The 22,546-nt window shown below is 51.1% G+C and overlaps 1 protein-coding gene across 1 annotated transcript; it reads left to right on the plus strand.

Annotated features, from left to right (window-relative positions):
- Positions 1-1,026: 1,026 nt before the first annotated feature.
- On the plus strand, positions 1,027-15,267 carry LOC311626042 (UL16-binding protein 1-like; the record flags this gene model as incomplete). Its single annotated transcript, XM_084890864.1, has 4 exons — positions 1,027-1,126; positions 6,515-6,775; positions 7,363-7,528; positions 14,500-15,267. The coding sequence occupies 4 exons, from the start codon at positions 1,027-1,029 to the stop codon at positions 14,654-14,656; spliced, it is 684 nt and encodes a 227-aa protein (XP_084746990.1). The 3' UTR covers positions 14,657-15,267.
- Between the last annotated feature and the right edge of the window lie 7,279 nt (positions 15,268-22,546).

The following is a 22,546-nucleotide window of genomic DNA, read 5'->3' on the forward strand; positions in this document are numbered from 1 at the left end:
AAACCATAGTAAGAGCCTGCTATAAAAAAAAAAAAAAGAAAAAGAAAGAAAGAAAAAAGAAAGAAAGAAAAAAAACCATCAGCAGACGTGAGCCTACATCCATGACCGTCATATGCTGTGCCTCCTCAGTGGGTGGAAAATGTGGGTGTGGGACCCCAAAGAACTGGGTGGTAAAACCGGCTGAGCTGGGGGAAGAGCAGCCGCAGGTGAGGGCAGGGTCTGAAATGAATGCCTGGGGTTGCAGGTTCTGTAATCCCTCTGAAGAGTTGGCTTTGAAGTCCTAGGTGAGGAGAAATGGTTATGGTGGAAGGTGTGCTGTGGTGGCCAAGGGTGGGAGCAGGGAAGGGGCAAGGGTTGTGTGTTGGTGCCTGTGGGTGGAGACCCTGCCCAGCACCCCTGTCCTGATAGCACCTCTGTTCCTGCTTCCACACTTGTGGGCTGGTGGAGGGAAGGAGGGTCCTGGGGTGGGAAAGTGTGTTGGGAGAGTGTGGGGTGAGGGTGGTTTTGTGGGTGTCATCAGTCAGGCTGGGTATTAAGGAGCCATCTCCCTTCCCCTCTCCTTGGCTGCTGGAGGCGGGAAGGGTGAGTGTAGGAAGTGGACTGTGTGTGTCTGTTCTAGTCCAGGGAAGCTGCTTTGGGGAGGGGCAGACAAAATTGTGGCTGAGAAAAGACGGGGGATGCAGTGCACAGAGGGACCTGTAGGGCGGGGGCCTGGGCGTACGCCGGCGGAGTGTAGGCGGGGCGGGGCCCCATGCAGTTCCGGCGGGAAGGACAAGTATTTAAGGGCTGAGCCTGGCAATCCACCTGCACTCATTCCCTAGTCCGCACACACGTAGCCTCCGGTCCTCCTCTCCGCATCAGAACAGCGACACCCCGGAAAGAGCCCTCCCGGTCTGGGACACTTTCCCGGCCTCTGCGCCGCCCGCCGCCGCCGCCGCCCGCCTGCCCGCCTGCCCGCCTGCCCGCCTGCCCGCCTGCCCGCCTGTCCCCGGTCCGGAGCTGAGCGCACCGACCACGGCTGCTCCCATGGCGAGGACCCCGGGCCCCAAGTTCATCCTCTTACTCCCGCTGCTCGCGGTGCGGCTGGCCTGTGCTTGCCCAGCGCCCGGCGCCTTGGGGCTCAATGGTGAGTCCCCAGGAATCTGAGCGGCGGGCGGGGGGTGGGAAGGCGCTGATGGGGTGCAGGGGGTGAGGGCGCTGATGGGGGCAGGGGGAGAGGGCGCTGATGGGGGCAGGGGGAGAGGGCGCTGATGGGAGGCAGGGGGAGAGGGCGCTGATGGGGGCAGAGGGAGGGCGGGAGGGCGCTGATGGGGGAAGGGGGAGGGCGGGAGGGCGCTGATGGGGGGCAGGGGGAGAGGGCGGGAGGGCGCTGATGGGGGGCAGGGGGAGGGCGCTGATGGGGGCAGGGGGAGGGCGGGAGGGCCCTGATGGGGGCAGGGGGAGGGCGGGAGGGCGCTGATGGGGGAAGGGGGAGAGGGCGGGAGGGCGCTGATGGGGGAAGGGGGAGGGCGGGAGGGCGCTGATGGGGGTAGGGGAAGGGCGGGAGGGCGCTGATGGGGGGCAGGGGGAGAGGGCGGGAGGGCGCTGATGGGGGTAGGGGAAGGGCGGGAGGGCGCTGATGGGGGGCAGGGGGAGAGGGCGGGAGGGCGCTGATGGGGGCAGGAGGGGAGGCCGGGAGGGCGCTGATAGGGGCAGGAGGGGAAGGCGGGAGGGCGCTGATGGGGGGGAGAGGGCGGGAGGGCGCTGATGGGGGTAGGGGAAGGGCGGGAGGGCGCTGATGGGGGCAGGGGGGAGGGAGAGGGCGGGAGGGCGCTGATGGGGGGCAGGGGGAGGGCGGGAGGGCGCTGATGGGGGGCAGGGGGAGAGGGCGGGAAAGAGGAAGCAGAGGCTTTAAACTCCCCGGCAGGGCCCATGGCAGGTCGAGAACCTTCCCTCCTCAGTGCCCTCCACCGGCCCACTCCCACCTGTGCGTCAGGGCAGTGTTGCCTTGGGGGCAGGGCGGGGACAAAAACAAAAAGCGTGGCCAACGGGGCAAGTGCTGCGAGGCCGGCTCGCCGGGGAGCAGAGCAGGAAGGCGGCTGCGGTTCCCAGTGCGCTGTCCCGCTGCTCCAGTCGTGCTTCTGGGGAAGTGGGACTCTGCCCCTGGACCCCGGCGTTTCTCAGAGTCGGAACCCACAGACAGGAACCCACTCTTCTCCCAGCACTTTCACCCAAGCCCTGCATTTCCCCACTCTGTCCACCGCGGGATGTCTGCGCTTGGGCTGGGCGAGCGCAGTTCCTGGAGGAGCTGATGTCACCAGCCTCCTCTCCTCCGGAGCCCAGCTCTGCGTGTTCAACCCCCCCGCCCGCTGCCTGCCGGCCTGTGCCCCTCCTGCCCCCTGGGAGCCACTGCTGCCCTCAGCAGCCCACCCAGGTCCATCACCCAGTTGTTGAGGGCCCCCAAACCAGTGCTTCCAATACCCTTTTATCCCTGACTGAGCCTAATCACTTCCTCTGCTAAGTGGCGCTCTATCCCTGCTGCCTGAGGACACATGGTCTCTTCACCTGGAGCAGGAGGGACAGCGGGGCATTTTCCCAAAGTCTGACCCTTGGATGTTGGTGAGGAAGGGGCACCCGCTCCCTCTACCCGGTGGTCCCAACCCATGTTTTCCACCTACTGCGGGGGCAGCAGCTTAGAAAGGTGATGTATTAGGGCAGATCTGTAGATTTTTCCCATAAAGGGAGACAGTGGATGCTTTTGTCTTTACAGACTTCTTCGTGTATGCCTTCTGTGTAAGCACTGGGCGCCTCCATGTTTGTGGTGCAAAAGCAGCCAAAGACAACCTCAAACAAACGAGGGACTAGCTGTGGCCATTGTCCCAGTGTCTTCACCCCAGATGTGGGTGCCCAGCCCCTAGGAACCCTCTCCCGGGGTGCCTCTGCAGAGTGTTGAAGAGCCAGAACTGGGCCCTGTCCTGCCTGTGGCTTTGGGTGGAGTGAATGTGAGAGGATGTGGGTCCCACAGGTGGGGGCCAGTGCTCCTCTCCTTTCTGTAGCAGGATTCCTTGGTCCAAGGGGACTGTGAGAGACACTGCACAGGTGTGAGCTGACAGTGGTGCTAGTACATTTTGGCATCAAGATTGGAGCCACCTGTTTGCATCTCATTTGTTCCCTGTGACCTGCTCATTTCGTGGCAGAAAAGTCACTTCTATCTCATGAGCACTCGGCCTACCTTAGCTAATGACCCTCATGAGGGGCAATGCTGACCCCCTTAGCAGAGGCCTCCTCTCCCCAGGCCCTCTTTCAAGGTGCGGATTTCCTGCTGCAAGTGGCATGGCCTTCCTTCTGACCCTGTGGGTCTGTGATGTCACGTCTCCAATTAGGATGCCTCGACGTACACAGAGCGACATTTCCTCACACTGACACCTCTAGTGTGGGGTCATAGGGCTGTAGTGGCAGGTCCAGCCACACTCGTTCATTCATGCATTGTCTGCGGCTTCTTTCATGCTACAACACAGAGTTGAGTAGTTGCAAAGAGACCTATGGTCTGCACAGCATATACTACTTGGTAGCTAGCCATTTACAGAAAGCCTGCAGACCAGACTGTAACTACATGGCTAGAGGATATGGTTCATGACCTTCACCCTTTAGGATTTAAAGTTGCTGTTCATCTCTGTCATTTTGCCCAGGGTAAAAACACTGTTTTGTTTGTTTGTTTTTAAATATATTTTTTTTGTTGTCAAAGAGGAAAGGAGAGGGAGAGAGACAGAGAAGCATCAATGAGAGAAATCATTGATCGGCTGCCCCACTTGTGATTGAGCCCACACCCTGGGCATGTTCCCTGACCAGGGACCGACTTGTGACCTCCTGGTTCATAGGTCAACTCTCAACGCCTGAGCAACACCAGCTGGCATAAAATCCTGTTTTAACATTCTACTTAGAGAGAAGGGAAGACAGTTTGAGAATATTATACTTAAATTTCCCTACAGTGGTAACCCTGAGCACACAAGTAATTCAATTACTGCAAAGATTTTCTTTTCTTCTTCTTCTTCTTCTTCTTCTTTTTTTTAAATATATTTTATTGATCTTTTACAGAGAGGAAGGGAGAGAGATACAGAGCTAGAAACGTCGATGAGAGAGAAACATCGACCAGCTGCCTCTTGCACACCCCCCACCGGGGATGTGCCTGCAACCAACTTACATGCCCTTGAACGGAATCGAACCTGGGACCTTTCAGTCCGCAGACCGACGCTCTACCTACCGCTGAGCCAAACCGGTTTCGGCTACTCCAAAGATTTTCTACTCCTGTTACAAATCTGGAGAATGTGAAAATGACCCCAATGTGGTTCCAGGGACAATAACACCTCTGTGAGCATGACCTGGGACAGGTGGCTGTTTATTACCTGGCCCCATGTGTCTCTTTAGAATGATCCCCATGGGTGACATCAGCTCATACATACCATCAAATATGAGTGTGTGAGTAGTTTCTGCTTCTCAGAGTACAGGCCCTGGGTCAGTGGCCTGGGGGTCTTTGGGGAAGGCCTGAAGGACTTGTGCACTTGCTGAGCTATTGAGAGGTCCCTTCTCATTGCAGCCTGGCCTCTCCTTCTCGTGATGAGCTCTGGCTCTGAGAAGTGGCTCAGTTCTGGGACCTGGACAAAGGATTCAGCCTCTCGTTTGGAGGCTGCTTTTAGCCTTCTGATCATCCATCCTTGTGTGCTGTCTTTGTTGAAATTATTGAAATCCAGCAGGAAGCATCCAGGCTGGCTGCTGATGCTTTTACCTCTAGGATCACCATGTTCTAGGAGCATAGGTGTGAGCTGACAATGGTGCTAGTACATTTTGGCATCAAGATTGGAGCCATAGTCATAGCTCTTTGTGGTTGAGGCCCTGGCTGGATTTCTGAGCTTCCTAATCATTTGATGACCATATCTCCTTTGTCATGACTCAGAGCACCTGTACCTATAATTTAATATGTTGACATTATCCATTCCCATTACTACTGGAAGCCATTTTGGGGAACACAGACCCTAACTCATTCCTGACCTTCAGGTAAGTCATCAGTGAGCCGAAACTGGTTTGGCTCAGTGGTAGAGCATCGGTCTGCGGAATGAAAGGTCCCAGGTTCGATTCCGGTCAAGGGCATGTACCTTGGTTGCGGGCACATCCCCGGTGGGGGTGTGTGCGAGAGGCAGCTGGTCGATGTTCGATGTTTCTCTCTCATCGGCGTTTCTAACTCTCTATCTCTCTCCCTTCCTCCTCTCTGTAAAATATCAATGAAATATTGTATATTTTAAAAAAAGAAGTCATCAGTGAGCTTTTGGAGAATGCTGGTTTTCTTCTCATCCATGCTTTTCTCATCAGCTTGGTAACAAGAGTTTAGCTTCAGGCTTTCCCAGGGAGCAGGTTGATTGGACACTTTTCGGCCTTTTCATATTTTCTCCCCCTGACATATTCCCTTCTGTGAGCCCTCTAGTCCCTTCCTCCCATGTGTCTCAGAAGTTCTGGCTTTCCTGTTCCACACATTGTAGCCATGCCTCCTTCCAAGCTTGCAAGGTCTCCCCTAGCAGCAGGTTAGCCCTGCCTCCCTGGGCCATGCAAAATCCCATGACCCATAATTGTAAAGTCTCCCACCTCCAACCTGGAATCTATCCACATCCTCCCACCTGCCACCCAGCTTCCCCAGCAGCAGCCCCTCCATGCTCTCCATGTCCTGGAGGTACTGGGCTAGTTTCTGACAATACTCGGGCATCCAGAGCTATCCTCCTAGCCACCTGGCATGTCCCTGCATTGGTTATGGGCTGATGATGAGTACTGGCCTGGTGGACACAGGGAGGAGATGTGGTTTCCTAGCAGGCAGAGGCCTCCTGGTCCTCCTCAAGCAAGGGAGGGGCCCCAACCTTCCTCTGGAGAAGGGAGGCACTGGGCAGGGTCAGGCCTTGCTCTGCCAGCCCAGCAGTCATGGGGATTGTCTCACTGTCACAGAGATGGGGGAGTGGTGTTTTGGGTCTTTTCCTTCCAACTCCAGTCTTCAGCAGCATTTTTCTTCACAGATTCTCACTCTCCTCACTATGATTTCAACATTTCTTCTGATAAACAACCATGGTGTATGGTCCAAGGAAAGATGGACAAAGAGAAGTATCTTTTATATGACTGTGGCAACAATAAGGTCATATCTATGGATCTCCCGAGAGAGGCAGGAAAGGCCTTTAATTCCTGTCAAGGAGAGTTAGATACCGTGAACAAAATGGGAGAGAATTTAAAACCATTACTGCCTGCCATTAGAAAGGAGAAATGTGCAGATAAAGGTAAGTTTGAAAAATCCAAGGGCAGAAGTGAGCAGATTGTGGGGCTAGCTGTTTGGATTGTGTTCATTTAAAAAGAAAACTGGATGCTGGGCCTTCCCACGTAGCCCAGCAGGAAGGCGAGGGAGAGCAGGGCAGGGTTAGAAGTGCTCAGAAGAGGTGGACACCGGGTGGGGCAAAGCATTTGTCAAGACCAGAGGCTGATGTCTTTCCCATGGGTTGTGGGGCAGGTCCTATCACCGTGCAGGTCAGGATGACGTGCCCTGGAAACACCAATGGGTCCTTGGAGTTTTCCTTGGGTGGACAGAGGTTCCTTACCTTTGATTCTGAGACTGATGAATATAAAGCGGATGATTCCGAAGGCGAACAGCTGAAAGAGAAGTGGAAGAATAATGAGGATTTGAAGAAGGTCTTAAACATGATCTTAAAGAGAGACTGTAAGAAATTGTATGAATGCTGGGTACACAGGAAGACAGAGCTGGAGACAACAGGTAACAGGGGAGTCAGGGATGGTGTCATTCTCTTGAGATTAACTAGACCTACATTTGTGTGCATGTGCAGGTGTAAGTGTGTCTCTGCCTGTAAGCGTGTGCGTGAATGGGTGTGAGTGTGTTTGAAAAGTGACTAGTCTGCGGTGAGTTCTTGGGAGAGTAATGGCCATTGGTGTGTTCCACCATCTCTCCTTTCCTTTCTCATCTCCTCAGGAGTCTGTTTTTAAACGTGTTCTTTACTGTTCCCTCTTCTCGGCATCACTTTTCTTCTTCATCTCACCTGGCCTATTTCTGGAAATCCTTCAATATGACCTCAAATCAGCTCCTGGGAAGACTTCTCTCCCACCTTCCTCATGAGTGTCCTCCCAGTCTGTCACAGCAGGAGTGCCTGGTATATTTTAACCCTTGCTTCCCCCATTAGCTCTATGAGTGCCTTTGAGACAGCGCCCATCTCCATTCTTTGTTCCAACCCCAGATATGTCACAGTGGCTGCCACACGTAGAGGGTAGAAATGTCTGCAACATAGGATTACCTGGGACATTAGGATTGAGTACTGCATTAATGACCCTCTTGTGTTTTCATTGCAGCTGCACCGACCACAGTCCCAGCCCCAGCCACAACCACACCTACCATAGTCTCAGCTGCACCAACCAAGACCATAGTCGTGTTTGAGACCTGGGTCATCATTCTCATTGTATTGGTGATTTCCTTCATTCTGATCATCATTTACATCTGTTACAGTAACAGGAAAAGGTAAAGAGGGCAGAATTGAGTGGGAAATGAGGGACAGGCGGCCTGGAATGAGGGGCATGGAAAGGTGAATTCCCAGCCTGTCCCTGCCCCCTCACTGAACCTTCTCTTTGTGAAAATTAGACTAGGGAGCTAACATATAATATAGCTTGACAGCAATAACTTGGACAAGCTCAGCTCTGAGTTCTGCTATCTTCTGTCAAAGCAGTGGGGAAAAAAGGGTCCCATACCAAGGCTTAAACCCTGTAGATGCTAAAGAGGTTTAGTGATTTCCGTCCTCACCCACATTCCTTGTTTGGGAGAGTGTGTTTGGGGCCGGTGTGTGTGGTGTGGGGACAGAGGCACACAGGACATGGGAAGTACTCCCATTCAGGGGAGAGCAGCATGGCGGCTCCATGTGATGTGTCCAGGGGAAGGGAGTATCCAGAAGGCTAAGAGGAGAGGGGTCAGGTCAAGGTCAAGGGCTTCCACCAGTAGGAGAGGTGGAAGGCCTTGCAGAACCAATTCTAAATGCTGGAGTTTGCATCTGCCTTCCCAGAAAGTGGCTTCGGAGACATCAGGTAAGACAGATGGCCAGTAGTATGGACTGTTCAGGACAAGTTAGGTGGAAGCCATTATATTTTTTTTCTGGAACCCCCTGGGAATCCTGGGTGAGCTCAATCACCTGGCAGTCAGCCTCCTCCACACTCCAAATCCTGAGTCACTGTGTGCCTCCTGCCTTGAGCTCAGGTGACTCCAGGGATAGGTGTGGTTGAGCTGCTGGTGGAGTTGCATGCTGACTGGTGACTGGAGCAGGAATCCATGGGGCAGGACAGGGACACTCACTCTCAGAGCTGTGAGCTGTTAACAGGGTGAGGAGAGGAGGTCAACCAAAGATCTTTCCACAACCACAACCGTTCCCTGGTAGAGAAACCAGCATGCAGGCCTCTCTCTTTCGACAAGGCTCCTCTGGGCTTTTTTAGAATCAAAACATTAGTAGAGGGAGCATCACAGTTCATTTGCACCTTGAGTCCTGAGCCCCACCTGTCTTTGGATCTGACTTGCTTTGTGATAAAGGTGGTAGGATGTGGGTACGAGTTGTAGGGCCTAGGGTGGTGGTGAGAGCTGATGGGAAATACTGACTCTCAGTGAGGGTGGGGCTCTGAGCTGGAAGGCTTTGGAAGGTCAGTAGCTCCAGGGGAACTGACCCAGGATTTTCTCAGCCCCTGAGACAAACATGTGTTTCTTTTCAGGTGTCAGCAGATGCCGCTCAATATCTTCTGGAAGTGTGGCTGCCTTTCCACCTCCAGCAGTGCACCTGATGGCCCCCAGGAGCTACAGCAAATGCAGAGACCTGCAGGAGGTCAAGAGGAATCAGCAGATGCTATGTTCATGTCCGAAATTCCATGAGAAGTTTGGCAACTCTGCACAGTTTTCAATATTTGGTTCCGTTTTCACTTTTCAATTGTTACAATTTTTGCAATTAGCTCTCCAACTGCTTGAAAAATAAATCTAACCAGAGGGAACACTTTCCAGTTTCCTCTTGGGTTGTGGAAAATGAGATAGATCTCTGCATCAGGATCTCATTGTAGCAAATGAGCAAGATACCCTGTGAGACTTCAGGCTTTGCAGAAGTCTGTTGCAACTCCTCAGCTCTGCTGTAGCGTGAAAGCAGTGATAGACAATACCTGATTGGGTGAATGGGGCTGGATTTCACTCTTGGTCCATAAAAGCCAGCAAATGTATGACCTGAGAGGCATCTGTAGTAGGACAAGGTGCTGAGGGGAGTTCATGGCCTTCCTACTCGAGGATCACAACACAGACCCTAATGTCCTGAGGCAAGGCTATGTCTCTTGCCACAAGGAGACCCACAGCATTTAAAGAGGCTCCTGGGGAAGTACTGGGACCAGGAGAGATGAGGCTCTGGCTCTGGGGCCTCAGAGTTGTCCATTGTGAGTGTCATTGGGTCAGCTAGGCCCAGCAGCCATAGATAAGAGGTGAGCAGCATCACAGGGAACATCCTGTATGGTAGAAGGGTAATATGCTGAAAAGACAGAGCAGAAGTCATTTGGGACCTCCATCCTTCCTTCTGGATCTTCCAGCTCCTCTGGGAGGACGGAGGCCACAGGATCCAAGGAGCCGCTGCGGCTGTGAGGGAGGGACCTGGCCTAGGCAGCCTGTCACCTGCCCACCGAAGGCTGAGAGGGAGGGAGCCAGGCAGCCACCAGTGACGGAGTGATCCGGCAGGCAGGCAGAGTGGTTAGGGGTGAACAGGCAGGCAGGCAGGCAGGCAGGTGAGCAGTTAGGAGCCAGAGTTCCTGGATTGCAAGATGGATGTCTGACTGCCAGTTTAGGCATGAATGGGCAAACGGGTCTAAATCGGCTGTCGGATACCACCCAAAGGGTCCCTGATTGTGAGAGGGCACAGGCCTGGCTGAGGGATTCTCCCCTATCCCCCCACCCATGCATGAATTTCATGCAGCGGGTAAGATATAAAGAGAAATGTCCCTGATCTCCATACCAGAAATGTGCACCAGCACTACCCTAAGGTTGCACCGATGACTTCCTGCAGGCTCACAGAAGGGAGTGGAGCAGTTGCCTATTGCTGCATGATCCACATTCTCTCACTCTCACTCCAGCCAGAAGGTACAGGCTGGACAGTGATGAGTTCTGGCTCTTCACCACACTGAGGACAAATGGGCTGGGACACCCATGTGTGTGACACGCTACATACTCCAAATGTTGGGTCCACAGAGTAGTGCAGTGGCCATATCCGGTCCCCCATTCCTTCGCATGGGGTCTCTGGCTGCTTTTGCACCATGAAGGTGGAGGCGTGTGGTGTTTACAGAGACAGGCACTATGTGTTCTGGGAAGATGGTCACATTCACTATCTGTCAGTGTATAGAAACCACCCGCAGACGTGAGCCTAAATCCATGACCGTCATATGCTGTGCCTCCTCAGTGGGTGGAAAATGTGGGTGTGGGACCCCAAAGAACTGGGTGGTAAAACCGGCTGAGCTGGGGGAAGAGCAGTGGCCGGTGAGGGCAGGGTCTGAAATGAGTGCCTGGGGTTGCAGGTTCTGTAATCCCTCTGAAGAGTTGGCTTTGAAGTCCTAGGTGAGGAGAGATGGTTATGGGGAGGGTGTGCTGTGGTGGCCAAGGGTGGGAGCAGGGAAGGGGCAAGGGTTGTGTGTTGGTGCCTGTGGGTGGAGACCCTGCCCAGCACCCCTGTCCTGATAGCACCTCTGTTCCTGCTTCCCCACTTGTGGGCTGTTGGAGGGAAGGAGGGTCCTGGGGTGGGAAAGTGTGTTGGGAGAGTGTGGGGTGAGGGTGGTTTTGTGGGTGTCAGCAGTCAGGCTGGGTATTAAGGAGCCATCTCCCTTCCCCTCTCCTTGGCTGCTGGAGGTGGGAAGGATGTGGTAAAAAAAAAAAAAAAAAAAAAAAAAAAAAGTGGACTGAGCTTGAGCTGTGTCTGTTGCAACCACCTGCTGCTTTGGAAAGGAGTGTGACTCACACACAGCCCAGAGGAAAGCGGTGGGCGGGGCCAGGCTGCGCAGCTCAGAGGGAGAGGAGACCGCAGGGAGACCAAAGGACTAGCTTTCCACCTGCGCTCATTCGCCGGGCGCCTCCCGTCCACCTCTCCTGGTCACGAAAGCGACCACCCCGGACAAGGGGGGGGGGGGGGGGGGGGGACGAACGGCCGCAGCCTGGGACACGTTTGTCCGGCCTCTGCGCCTTTCCCCCTGCCGCCGCCGCTCGGAGCCGCCGGCCGCCTGCTTCTGCGGTCCCCACGCCCTCCTGTCCGCCTGTCCGCCTGTCCGCCTGTCCACCCTCCTGTCCGCCTGTCCGCCCGTCCGCCGGTCCGGAGCTGAGCGCACCGACCGCGGCTGCTCCCATGGCGAGGACCCCGGGCTCCAAGTTCATCCTCTTCCTTCCGCTGCTCGCGGTGCTGCTCATCTGTGCGTTCGTGGCGCCCAGGTGAGTCCCCAGGAATCTGAGCGGCGGGCGAGGGGTGGGGCGCTGATGGGGGCAAGGGGAGAGGGCGGGAGGGCGCTGGTGGGGGTGGGGGCGCGCGCAGAAAGGACCTGTGAGAGGCCCGGGAAAGAGGAAGCTGGGACTTTAAGCTCGAGGGCAGGGCCCATGGCTGGTCCAGAACCTCCTCTCCCCAGTGCCCTCCAGGGGCTCACTCCCCTCCCACCTAGGCTTCCGGGCAGCATTGCCTTGGGGAAGGCAGCTGGGATTCCCAGTGCGCTGTCCCGCCGCTCCAGTCGTGCTTCTGGGGAACTGGGACCCCTGCTGAGGTCACTGGCCTGGTCTCCCCCGGAGCCCAGCTCTGCAGATTCTTCCTCCCGCCCTCTGCCGCTGCCGGCCTGTGCCCCTCCTGCCCCCTGGGAGCCACTGCTGCCCTCAGCAGCCCACCCAGGTCCATCACCCAGTTGTTGAGAGCCCCCAAACCAGTGCTTCCTGTACCCCTTTATCCCTGACTGAGCCTAATCACTTCCTCTGCTAAGTAGCCCTTTATCCCTGCTGCCTGAGGACACACAGAGGACTTATCTGGAGATGTGGTTTCCTGGCAGGCAGAGGCCTCCTGGTCCTCCTCAAGCAAGGGAGGGGCCCCAACCTTCCCCTGGAGAAGGGAGGCACTGGGCAGGGTCAGGCCTTGCTCTGCCAGCCCAGCAGTCATGGGGATTGTCTCACTGTCACAGAGATGGGGGAGTGGTGTTTTGGGTCTTTTCCTTCCAACCCCAGTCCTCAGCAGCATTTTTCCTTCACAGATTCTCACTCTCCTCACTATGATTTCAACATTTCTTCTGATAAACAACCATGGTGTATGGTCCAAGGAAAGATGGATGAAGAGAAGTATCTTTTCTATGACTGTGGCAACAATAAGGTCATATATACGAATCTCCCCAGAGAGGAGGGAAAGGCCATTCATTCCTGTAAAGGAGAGTTAGGAACCCTGAACAACACGGGAAATGAATTAAAACCATTACTGGCTGAAATTAAACGTGAGAAATATGCAGATGGAGCTAAGTTTGAAAAATTCAAGGGTAGAAGCGAGCAGATTGTGGGGCTAGCTGTTTGGATTGTGTTCATTTAAAAAGAAAACTGGATGGTGGGCCTTCCCACGTAGCCCAGCAGGAAGGCGTGGGAGAGCAGGGCAGGGTTAGAAGTGTTCAGAAGAGGTGGACACCGGGTGGGACAAAGCATTTGTCAAGACCGGAGGCTGATGTCTTTCCCATGGGCTGTGGGGCAGCTCCTCTCACCCTGCAGGTCAGGATGACGTGCCCTGGAAGCACCAGTGGGTCCTTGGAGTTTTCCTTGGGTGGACAGAGGTTCCTTACCTTTGATTCTGCGACTGATGAATATAAAGCAGATGATTCCGAAGGTGAATGGCAGAAGAAGAAGTGGAGGAAATATGAGGATTTGAACAAGGTCTTCAAAATGACCTTAAAGGGAGACTGTAAGGAATTGTATAAATGCTGGGTACACAGGAAGACAGAGCTGGAGACAACAGGTAACAGGGGAGACAGGGAAGGTGTTATTTTCTTGAGATAAGCTAGACCTGCGTTTGTGAGCATGTGGGTGTGGTAGTGTGTGAATGTGTGTGTGTGTGTGTGTGTGTGTGTGTGTGTGTGTCTGACTCTAAGCGTGTGTGTGAATGGGTGTGAGTGTGTTTGAAAAGTGACTAGTCTGCAGTCAGTTCTTGGGAGAGTAATGGCCATGGGTGTGTTCTACCATCTCTCTTTTCTCTTCTCATCTCCTCAGGAGTCTGTTTTCAGACCTGTTCTTTACTGTTCCCTCATGTAGGCATCACTTTTCTTCTTCATCTCACCTGGCCTATTTCTGGAAATCCTTCAATATGACCTCAAATCAGCTCCTGGGAAGACTTCTCTCCCACCTTCCTTGTGAGTGTCCTCCTCTTCTGTCACAGCAGGAGTGCCTGGTATATTTTAACCCTTGCTTCCCCCATTAGCTCTATGAGTCCCTTTGAGACAGGGCCCACCTCCATTCCTTGTTCCAACCCCAGATATGTCACAGTGGCTGCCACACGTAGAGGGTAGAAATGTCTGCAACATAGGATTACCTGGGACATTAGGATTGAGTACTGCATTAATGACCCTCTTGTGTTTTCATTGCAGCTGCACCAACTACAGTCTGGCCCCAGTCACAACCACACCTACCATAGCCTCAGCTGCACCAATCAAGACCACAGTCATGTTGGAGTTCTGGGCCATCCTTCTCATTGTATTGGTGATTTTCTTCATCATGACCATCATTTGCATCCCTTACAAGAAAAAGGTAAAGAGGGCAGAATTGAGTGGGAAATGAGGGGCAGGCGGCCTGGAATGAGGACAGAGTTAGATGGAAGCCTTTTTTTTTCTGGAACCCCCTGGGAATCCTGGGTGCTCTGATTCAATCACCTGGCAGCCAGCCTCTTCCACACTCCAAATCCTGAGCCACTGAGCACCTCCTGCCTTGAGCTCAGGTGACTCCAGTAATAGGTGTGGCTGAGCTGCTGGTGGAGTTGGATGCTGACTGGTGACTGGAGCAGGAATCCAATGGGGCAGGACAGGGACACTCACTCTCAGAGCTGTGAGATGTTACCAGGGTGGGGAGAGGAGGCCAACCAAGGATCTTTCCACAACTACAACCGTTCCCTGGTAGAGAAACCAGGATGCAGGTCTCTCTCTTTGGACAAGGCTCTTCTGGGCTTTTTTAGGATCAAAATTTAAGTAGAGGGAGCATCACAGTTCATTTGCACCTTTAGTCTTGATCCCCACCTGTCTTTGGATCTGACTTGCCTTGTGATAAAGGTGGTAGGATGTGGGTACAAGCTGTAGGGCTTAGGGTGGTGGTGAGAGCTGATGGGAAATACATGACTCTCAGTGAGGGTGGGGCTCTGAGATGGAAGGCTTTGGAAGGTCAGTAGCTCCAGGGGAACTGACCCAGGATTTTTTCAACCCCTGAGACAAACATGTGTTTCTTTTCAGGTGTCAGCAGATGCTGCTCAATATCTTCTGGAAGTGTGGCTGCCTTTCCACCTCCAGCAGTGCACCTGTTGGCCCCCAGGAGCTGCAGTCCTTACAGCAAATGCAGAGACCTGCAGGAGGTCAAGAGGATTCAGAAGATGCTATGTTCAGGTCCTAAATTCCATGAGAAGTTTGGTAACTCTGCACAGTTTTCAACATTTGGTTCCATTTTCTCTTGGTGCCCCTTGATATAATTCTTGCAGTTAGCTCTCCAACTGCTTGAAAAAGAAATCTTGCCAGAGAGAACACTTTCCAGTCTCCTCTTGGGTTGTGGAAAATGAGATGGATCTCTGCATCAGGACCTCGTTGTAGCAAATGAACAAGATACTGTGTGATACTTCAGGCTTTACAGATCAGAAGTCTGTTGCAACCACTCAGCTCTGCTGTGTAGCGTGAAAGCAGTGATAGACAATACTTGACCAACCTTTGGGCTGATGCTCTAAACACTGAGTCAAAGCAGCCAGGGCCTCACCACCTTTTAAAGGGAAAATGATATTTATGATGGTTACCTTTAGAAAGTTTTAAACTATGTAATGCTATTTAAAGTTATATCTCTCATGAAATAATACTATAACAATACAATTACTTAGGATTTTGTTTTATAACACACAGTATTTTAGGTGATTATTGTTTTTCTGAATAACGCTGTAAATAAAACCAGTGGTTCTGATAAATTACTATGGAAACAGAATTTACCATCTTTGTCATGTCATGGAATAAAAAAAATCATATGGAACCTAAGGTATGAGGATTTATCTGCTATTACCACACACTCCACTCCCCGCAGTGACTTTCCTGTGATTCTGTCCCTGCAGACTCATCTCCTTCAGTGGCGGAAACATCTCTACTTTAAAAAAATATATTGTATTCATTTGTACAGAGAGGAAGGGAGATGGAGAGTTAGAAACATTCTTGAGAGGGAAACATTGATCAGCTTCTTCCCACTGGGGATTGAGCCCACATCCAAGGTACATGCCCTTTGCAGGAAGCCAATTCCAGCATGTCAGCAGGGCTGAATCACCTGAGATGGCTGAAAAGCATTTCCCCAAAACCTCAATAGGACATTTCCCCAAACCTGAATAAGATAATCATTTGCTTCTAGACAGCTCAGGGCATTTTAATGCCTCCTGTTGGCCAAACACCTGAACAGCTGTAGGTTATTCCCCAAACTGAGAATGCTTCTGTAAAAGTACCCCTTGAAACTGTACACTTTGAAGTATATGTCTCCACATTGCCTTAGGACAAATTGTGTTAATAAATAGCATGGAGGTCCTTAGACGGGGTAGTCTTAGCTGTTTTTAGCTGAAGCTCCTCTGACCCCCCAATGCCTTTCAAAATTATCTTTCTTCTTTGGACTCCTTCTGAATCTACGAATCAGCTCCTTTCTCCAGAATGCTGAACCCTTTGTTCGGCTGGGACAAGAACCCCCGGCAGCTCTTGACCAGAATTGAACCAGGACCCTTCAGTCCACGGGCTGATGCTCTGTTCACTTGACCAAACTGGTTAGAGTGGAAACATCTCTACTTCTCAAAGCTGTTTAATCCCCTCATAACAAAGAATTAGCATCAAGGACACATAAAGAACTACAAATAAGTTAGATTCCATCAAATTGTTCAAAGATGTAGGAGAAAGGTTGTGAGGAGTCCAAGGAAAATAAAATTTAAAAAACAATAATCTGGCTATTTTATTGGATTTGCTTTGCATTTTTGGATGAGGGGGTGTCTTCAGTCTCACAGAACATTTGATTCTGGTGTTTCCCTCTTGGCATGAGATGCAGGTAATTTTTATTTCATTTCCTTTTGGATCTTTATATCATGAGCTACATTATTATTGATTATTGTCCATATCAGTCTATTTCCTCTGTGATCTTGTATTATTAAGGACAGCATGATTTCCTGTCAAGTTTCATTTTTTTGTGAAGACAAAACTAATTCGTAAGGCAAAGACCCCACAGGTCTTCAGAACTCCCAGTGATAGTTGCTGTGAAACACCCACACGAATCTGGAGTTGTGGGTGGGTGGGGGAGTGGTATAAATGAGAATTGGCAGATGGATCCTCAGACTTCACAATATTGTCAGTCCGCAGCAATCTCAGCTGGAGATCTCAAGAGCATGAGAAAAAATGAAAGGCGGTGGTTGAGGCCAATGAATCACAATTCTCTGCCCCTGCGTGTGTGTACACACACACACACACACACACACACACACACACACACACAAAAGAGGGGACAGACTTGGACCCTATCTGCTAACCGCTTCATCCCAGGAGTCAGACAGAGATCAGGGGCGGGTCTAAGGGCCAGGTACAGAGGCAGGAATCACCTCTGGTTAAACCCCCCAGGGCAAATGCGTTTTCTTAAAAGCCTCTGGATGAGTGAAGGCAGGACTGGGCTGCTCAGGAGCCAGGGCTTGGCGGGATCCCAGGAAGCCTCTGTTGTGTAGAGCAGCGAGGGGTGGTGAGGGGAAGTTGGTGGGAGAGGCTTTTGTTTTAGGCCTCTTTTCCTAAAAAGGATGACTGCTATGAAGTTCTTCCTCTCCCCCCCCCCCCCAACTTCCGCTGTATCCCACCGGTTCACAGGCTTCCTGGCTGAGCACCCTTTCTCCTCCTTCTGCTCCAGAGCGCTAGCAGGGAGGGCCCTGAGCCAGTTACCTTCCCTGCCAGAGGCCGGGGATGGGCAGCCAAACCCAGAGAGGCCAGCAGGTGGGAGGGGGAGGGCAGTTGGTTCGCTGATGGAAAATACAATTTTGAAAAGATTGGCAATCTCACAAATAATCCAGATAATACAAATAAAAAGTACAACAGATATCCTCACATGCCCACAGAAGTGTCAAATATTTTAAATTGTGTCAACCCTAACCACTGGACAGGAAATTCAGTGACAGGAATTCTCTTGCATGGTTGTTATAAGTCTGAACTGAATCCACCCTGTGAGATGTAATTTAACAATATCCAGTACAGTGGACTATAGACTCACCGTACATGGCAATCTGAGGCAGTTCAAGTCTTCATACATTGACCAGAAAGTATGTGGATACTATATGCTATTTTATTTTCATTGTAGCATTGTTTGTCACAGCAAAAAATTAGCAACCGGTTAAATGTCCAGAAAAGGAACATCTATTGAAAATGCAGGTAAAAATATTTCTATTTCTCTCTAGCTGACAGATGAAATAATCTAAGCTGCTTTTAAACATGAAACAACCAAGATGCTGAATGAAAAGATGGAAATCTTTAAAATACATTAATGGTGGCATCTGGGTGTGTCCCTCAGAACAGTGGCATCTAAATACAAATCTCTCCCCATATTTTAAAAAGTATACAAAGCACGGAAGGCGCAAGTGAAACACCTACAGATGACAACTTGAGCATAACAAGGAGACGGGAACTATCTCACCCACCAGGTCCTTTTGCTGGTGTCACTGGTGAGGAGAGCACATTCTTGGTGAAACTTGCTGGGACTGAGGATGTGGTGGCTCTAGTGCAGTGGTTCCCAACGTGAGGCACACGCCCCACAGGGGGGCAATTTGATGTTTAAGGGGGGTAATTCGAGCATGACTTATTAAGAGTGAATAATTTTTGCATTTCTTATGTTTCTAGAGGCCTCATATACAGTATATATTGTGACATATTTATGCATTTCAGTTCTCTATTATATGTTTTGAAACTTGGCTATTTTTTCATGTCACTTCATATTATTATTATTTTAAACAGTTTCTTAGTGATGTCTTCCTCAGTACTTCAACTGTCCTTTCGTTCTTTTTTTGTTTTTGTTTTTGTTTTCGTTTGTTTGTTTGTTCTTTTTTCTCTCTTTCATGGATTCCATACTCTTTGGAAGTTTGTTTAGAGCAAGTTAATGGCCTTTTGCTCTTCTTCCACCTGAATAAGAGTTCACTTTTTGAAGAATAAGAATTCTATGTCACAGGGGGCATCAGGATTTTAGAGGTGCTGAGGTGGGGCATGGCCACAGAAGGTTGGGAACCACTGCTCTAGTGCACTGGTGTGAAATTACATTGGTGGTTGTGCTGGGGTGATAAGAGGCCCGGTGTTTAGAGAATGTGGCAGTGATGGGATATTTGCAGCCTTCTGCCTAGTAGCCCAGGAATAGACTTCCTGTTACTGCATTCAGAATGCTTTTTAAAGACTTTTCTTGTAAAAATTCTGGGACAGGTTTTGTAAATGAGAATTTAGGAAAAACGTAATTTTCAGAACGTGCTACATGAAGGGAGGTACCTCAATGTGTGCAATAGAGATGGGGAGAATGGCCTCCCCTGCCCCCGCCTCTGATCCTTCTCCTTGTCTAAAGTCAGGCCCTCCTCCTTTATTTTCTGTTGACCCTTCGGTGCTCCAATCCTCCTCAGTTTCTTCCTCCTCCACCTCCACAGCATGGTCAGCCCGGGCCTGGGTTGGGAGGTGCTCAAACTCACTGCAAGTACCTGACCCTGACTGTGAGCCAGGAGCTCCCAAGTGGCCAAATCAGAGAGAAGGGCTTGTGCAGCTCTTCTGAGATAGATCAACCCTGTTAGCAGTGTGTGTGTGTGTGTGTGTGTTCCTGATACAGTTCGATTCTGGAACTCATGATTTCCAGTAGTTATTTCCCCACACACCCACCCTATCCTATGGCTCTACCTGTCATCTTTTCTCCATTTTCTTATGGTATTAGCTCCCTTGGCCTACCCACTGGTCCTCACCATTTTGCCTCCAAGCTCCTGTGCTGGCTTCTTCCTCGGGCGGGTATTCCCTGTGCCATCACTCTGAAGAGCTCAACATAACTGTGTCCTGCCTTTAAGTCTTCCTGACCCTCCTCAGGTTAAACGGTCTCCTCCTGTGTGTCCTGACACCCGAGTCCACAGTAAGAGTACTGCACTTGGTGAGGGGTGTTTGTGAACTGTGTGCTCCCACCTCAGGTGGTCATTAGAGGTACACTGTGTTTTTTCGTCACGTCTGTTCTACAAGGTGTAATACATTCTGTTGCTCAATCAAATGTGATCAACTGAATTACCCAGGGAGCAGGAGATTAGGGGCGGTTCTTCTGAAGGTTGGGGATGGTTTGCTGTGGGTGGTTATGTTTATAGTGAGACCCACACATGAGGAGGCCCTCCCTCAGCTCGTGTTCTTCAAGGTAATGCAGTTGAGCAGAGAATGACTGAGCACCAGCAGGTATTGCTCCCTGTTTTCTAAAAGGGACACGTTGCTTTTCCAGTGACCACAGGAAGTATGCAGCACAAGATACACATGTGTGATATTCTGAATGTGGACTGCAGTGTTAGGACACAGCGGAGGGGAGAGGAGATGGCTACTTTAGCCTGCAGATGTATAATAAATTGGTGAACGTTGAGTTAAGGGGATTGCCATCCACACTCAGGTAGGGATTTTCAAATCAGTTGAAGGCCTGAAGAGAACAGTAAGACGGACATCGCCTCCCCCCCCGCCCCCCCCCCCCTCTAAAAGGAGGGAATTCTCCAGCAGACTGTCTTCAGAGTTCAAGTGCAGCTCTCACTCTTCTGAGCGCCAGCATGTTGGCCTACCTTCAGGTTTTGGACATGACAGCCACAGTAATCACATAAGACAATGCTCTGACTCTTCTTTGTCCCCCTAAAAACAGGACACCCTCCCTGTGTCATTAGATAGAGACATCGTTCACCCCAGACATAGGGAATTTAGAGCCAAGAAGGCTGAATAAACAAACCTTGTTACTTCCTTACCAATTTACTACTCCAAGTCCATACTCCTGTGGGTTCTTCACAAATGCATCGTTCGTTTGACACAAGGTAGAAAAGCTGCCCTAACTGGTTTGCCTCAGAGCTTGGGCTTGAGGACAGAAGGGTCTTGGGTTCAATTTCGGTCAAGGGCGTGTACCTTGGTTGCAGGTGTGCAGGAGGCAGTTATTCAATGTTTCTCACCGATGTTTTTAAACTCTATCTCTCTCCCTTCCTCTCTGTAAAAAAAAAAAAAAAGAATAAAATATATATTATAAAAAAGGTATAAAGTGACCTATTTTGGTCACTCCAGGGTCTCATATTTCTCAGAGCCCCCCTATGTGCCAAATTAAAAATTGCATTTCTCATTTAATCTGTCTCATGTCAATTTAATTACTAGAGCAGTTCGAGGAACCTAGAAAGGTAGAGGAAAAATTCTTCTCACCTAACAGTGGGAAGGACACCACCATTTGCAAGAAACTCAGTGATGGCTGACTGTGCTGGCCGGGCTTGACAAGTGGGGATGCTATTCCAGAAATGGGCTCCAGTAGTCATGGGGCTAAAAAGAAATATCCTGCAATAATACACTTGAGATACAGGTGATTAACTGTCACAAGCAGGTAGAGTGCCATTATGGAAGTGATCAGAAAGGTTGGAATGCCAACCAAGGGCCTGGCCCACAGAAAGCTCTCCTTTGACTCCTAGAACACAGTGATCCTAGAGACAGAACAGATGGCCAACCAGGCCAGAGAGCACTGGATGTAAGTAATAACAGCAAAGGCTAAACACAAGAATAAATACTTGGGAGGCTAAAAGCAGCCTTCCTAGAAAGAGGCTGGGCCTTTGCCAGTTTTGAGAACTGGGCCACTTCTGAGACCTGTAACCCATTACTAGAAGGAGAGGCCCAGTTCCAATAAGGAGGGACCCTTCAAGTTGATAGCAAGTGCCTTATGGCCTTTGACCTGGCTAAGTGTCCACCGGGAAACAGAAGCCACCCGGACACTCACATTGGATCCAATGTGTGAATTGACATCATTTCCAGACACCAGAATGTCATCATTGGTCCTGTTATGAAAATGGTGCGTGGGGGTGGGGCCCAGGTAATGAACAGACACCTGTCCCAGGCCCTGATCACAGTGGTATCTTCTCTTTCCTCCAAATAGACTGTTCTAACAGTATCTTTTTCTCAGTTCAATAACAGAGAAGAGTACTAACCTTGAACCCTCTGTAAGGATTCGGTGGTGTGATCCCTTTCCCAGCTCGATTATGTTTCCAGCCTGGCCAGAAGATGATGTATAAATGGTGTATATCACATACTTCAGGCTTTGCAGATCAGAAGTCTGTTGCAACCGCTCAGCTCTGCCGTTGTAGCTTGAAAGCAGTGATAGACAATACCTGATTGGGTGAATGGGGCTGGATCTCACTCTTGGTCCATAAAAGCCAGCAAATGTATGACCTGAGAGGTATCTGTAGTAGGACAAGGTGCTGAGGGGAGTTCATGGCCTTCCTACTCCAGGATCACAACACAGACCCTAATGTCCTGAGGCAAGGCTATGTCTCTTGCCACAAGGAGACCCACAGCATTTAAAGAGGCTCCTGGGGAAGTACTGGGACCAGGAGAGATGAGGCTCTGGCTCTGGGGCCTCAGAGTTGTCCATTGTGAGTGTCATTGGGTCAGCTAGGCCCAGCAGCCATAGATTAGAGGTGAGCAGGGTCACAGGGAACATCCCATATGATAGAAGGGTAATATGCTGAAAAGATAGAGCAGAAGTCATTTGGGACCTCCATCCTTCCTCTGGACCTTCCAGCTCCTCTGGGAGGACGGAGGCCACAGGATCCAAGGAGCCGCTGTGGCTGTGAGGGAGGGACCTGGCCTAGGCAGCCTGTCACCTGCCCACTGAAGGCTGAGAGGGAGGGAGCCAGGCAGCCACCAGTGACTAGGGGTGATCAGGCAGGCAGGCAGAGTGGTTAGGGGTGATCAGGCAGGCAGGCAGGTGAGCAGTTAGGAGCCAGAGTTCCTGGATTGCAAGATGGATGTTTGACTGCCAGTTTAGGCGGGAATCGGCCAACGGGTCTAAATCGGCTGTCGGATATCGCCCGAAGGGTCCCTGATGGTGAGAGGGCACAGGCCTGGATGAGGGATTCTCCCCTATCCCCCCACTCATGCATGAATTTCGTGCAGTGGGTCCTCTAGTGTAAGATATAAAGGGAAATGTCCCTGATCTCCATATGAGAAATGTGAGCCAGCACCACCCTAACTTCCTGCACCGACGACTTCCTGCAGGCTCACAGAAGGGAGTGGAGCAGTTGCC

Source organism: Pipistrellus hanaki (assembly GCF_964339955.1).
Source record: "Pipistrellus hanaki genome assembly, chromosome: 7".
Lineage (NCBI taxonomy): Eukaryota > Metazoa > Chordata > Mammalia > Chiroptera > Vespertilionidae > Pipistrellus > Pipistrellus hanaki.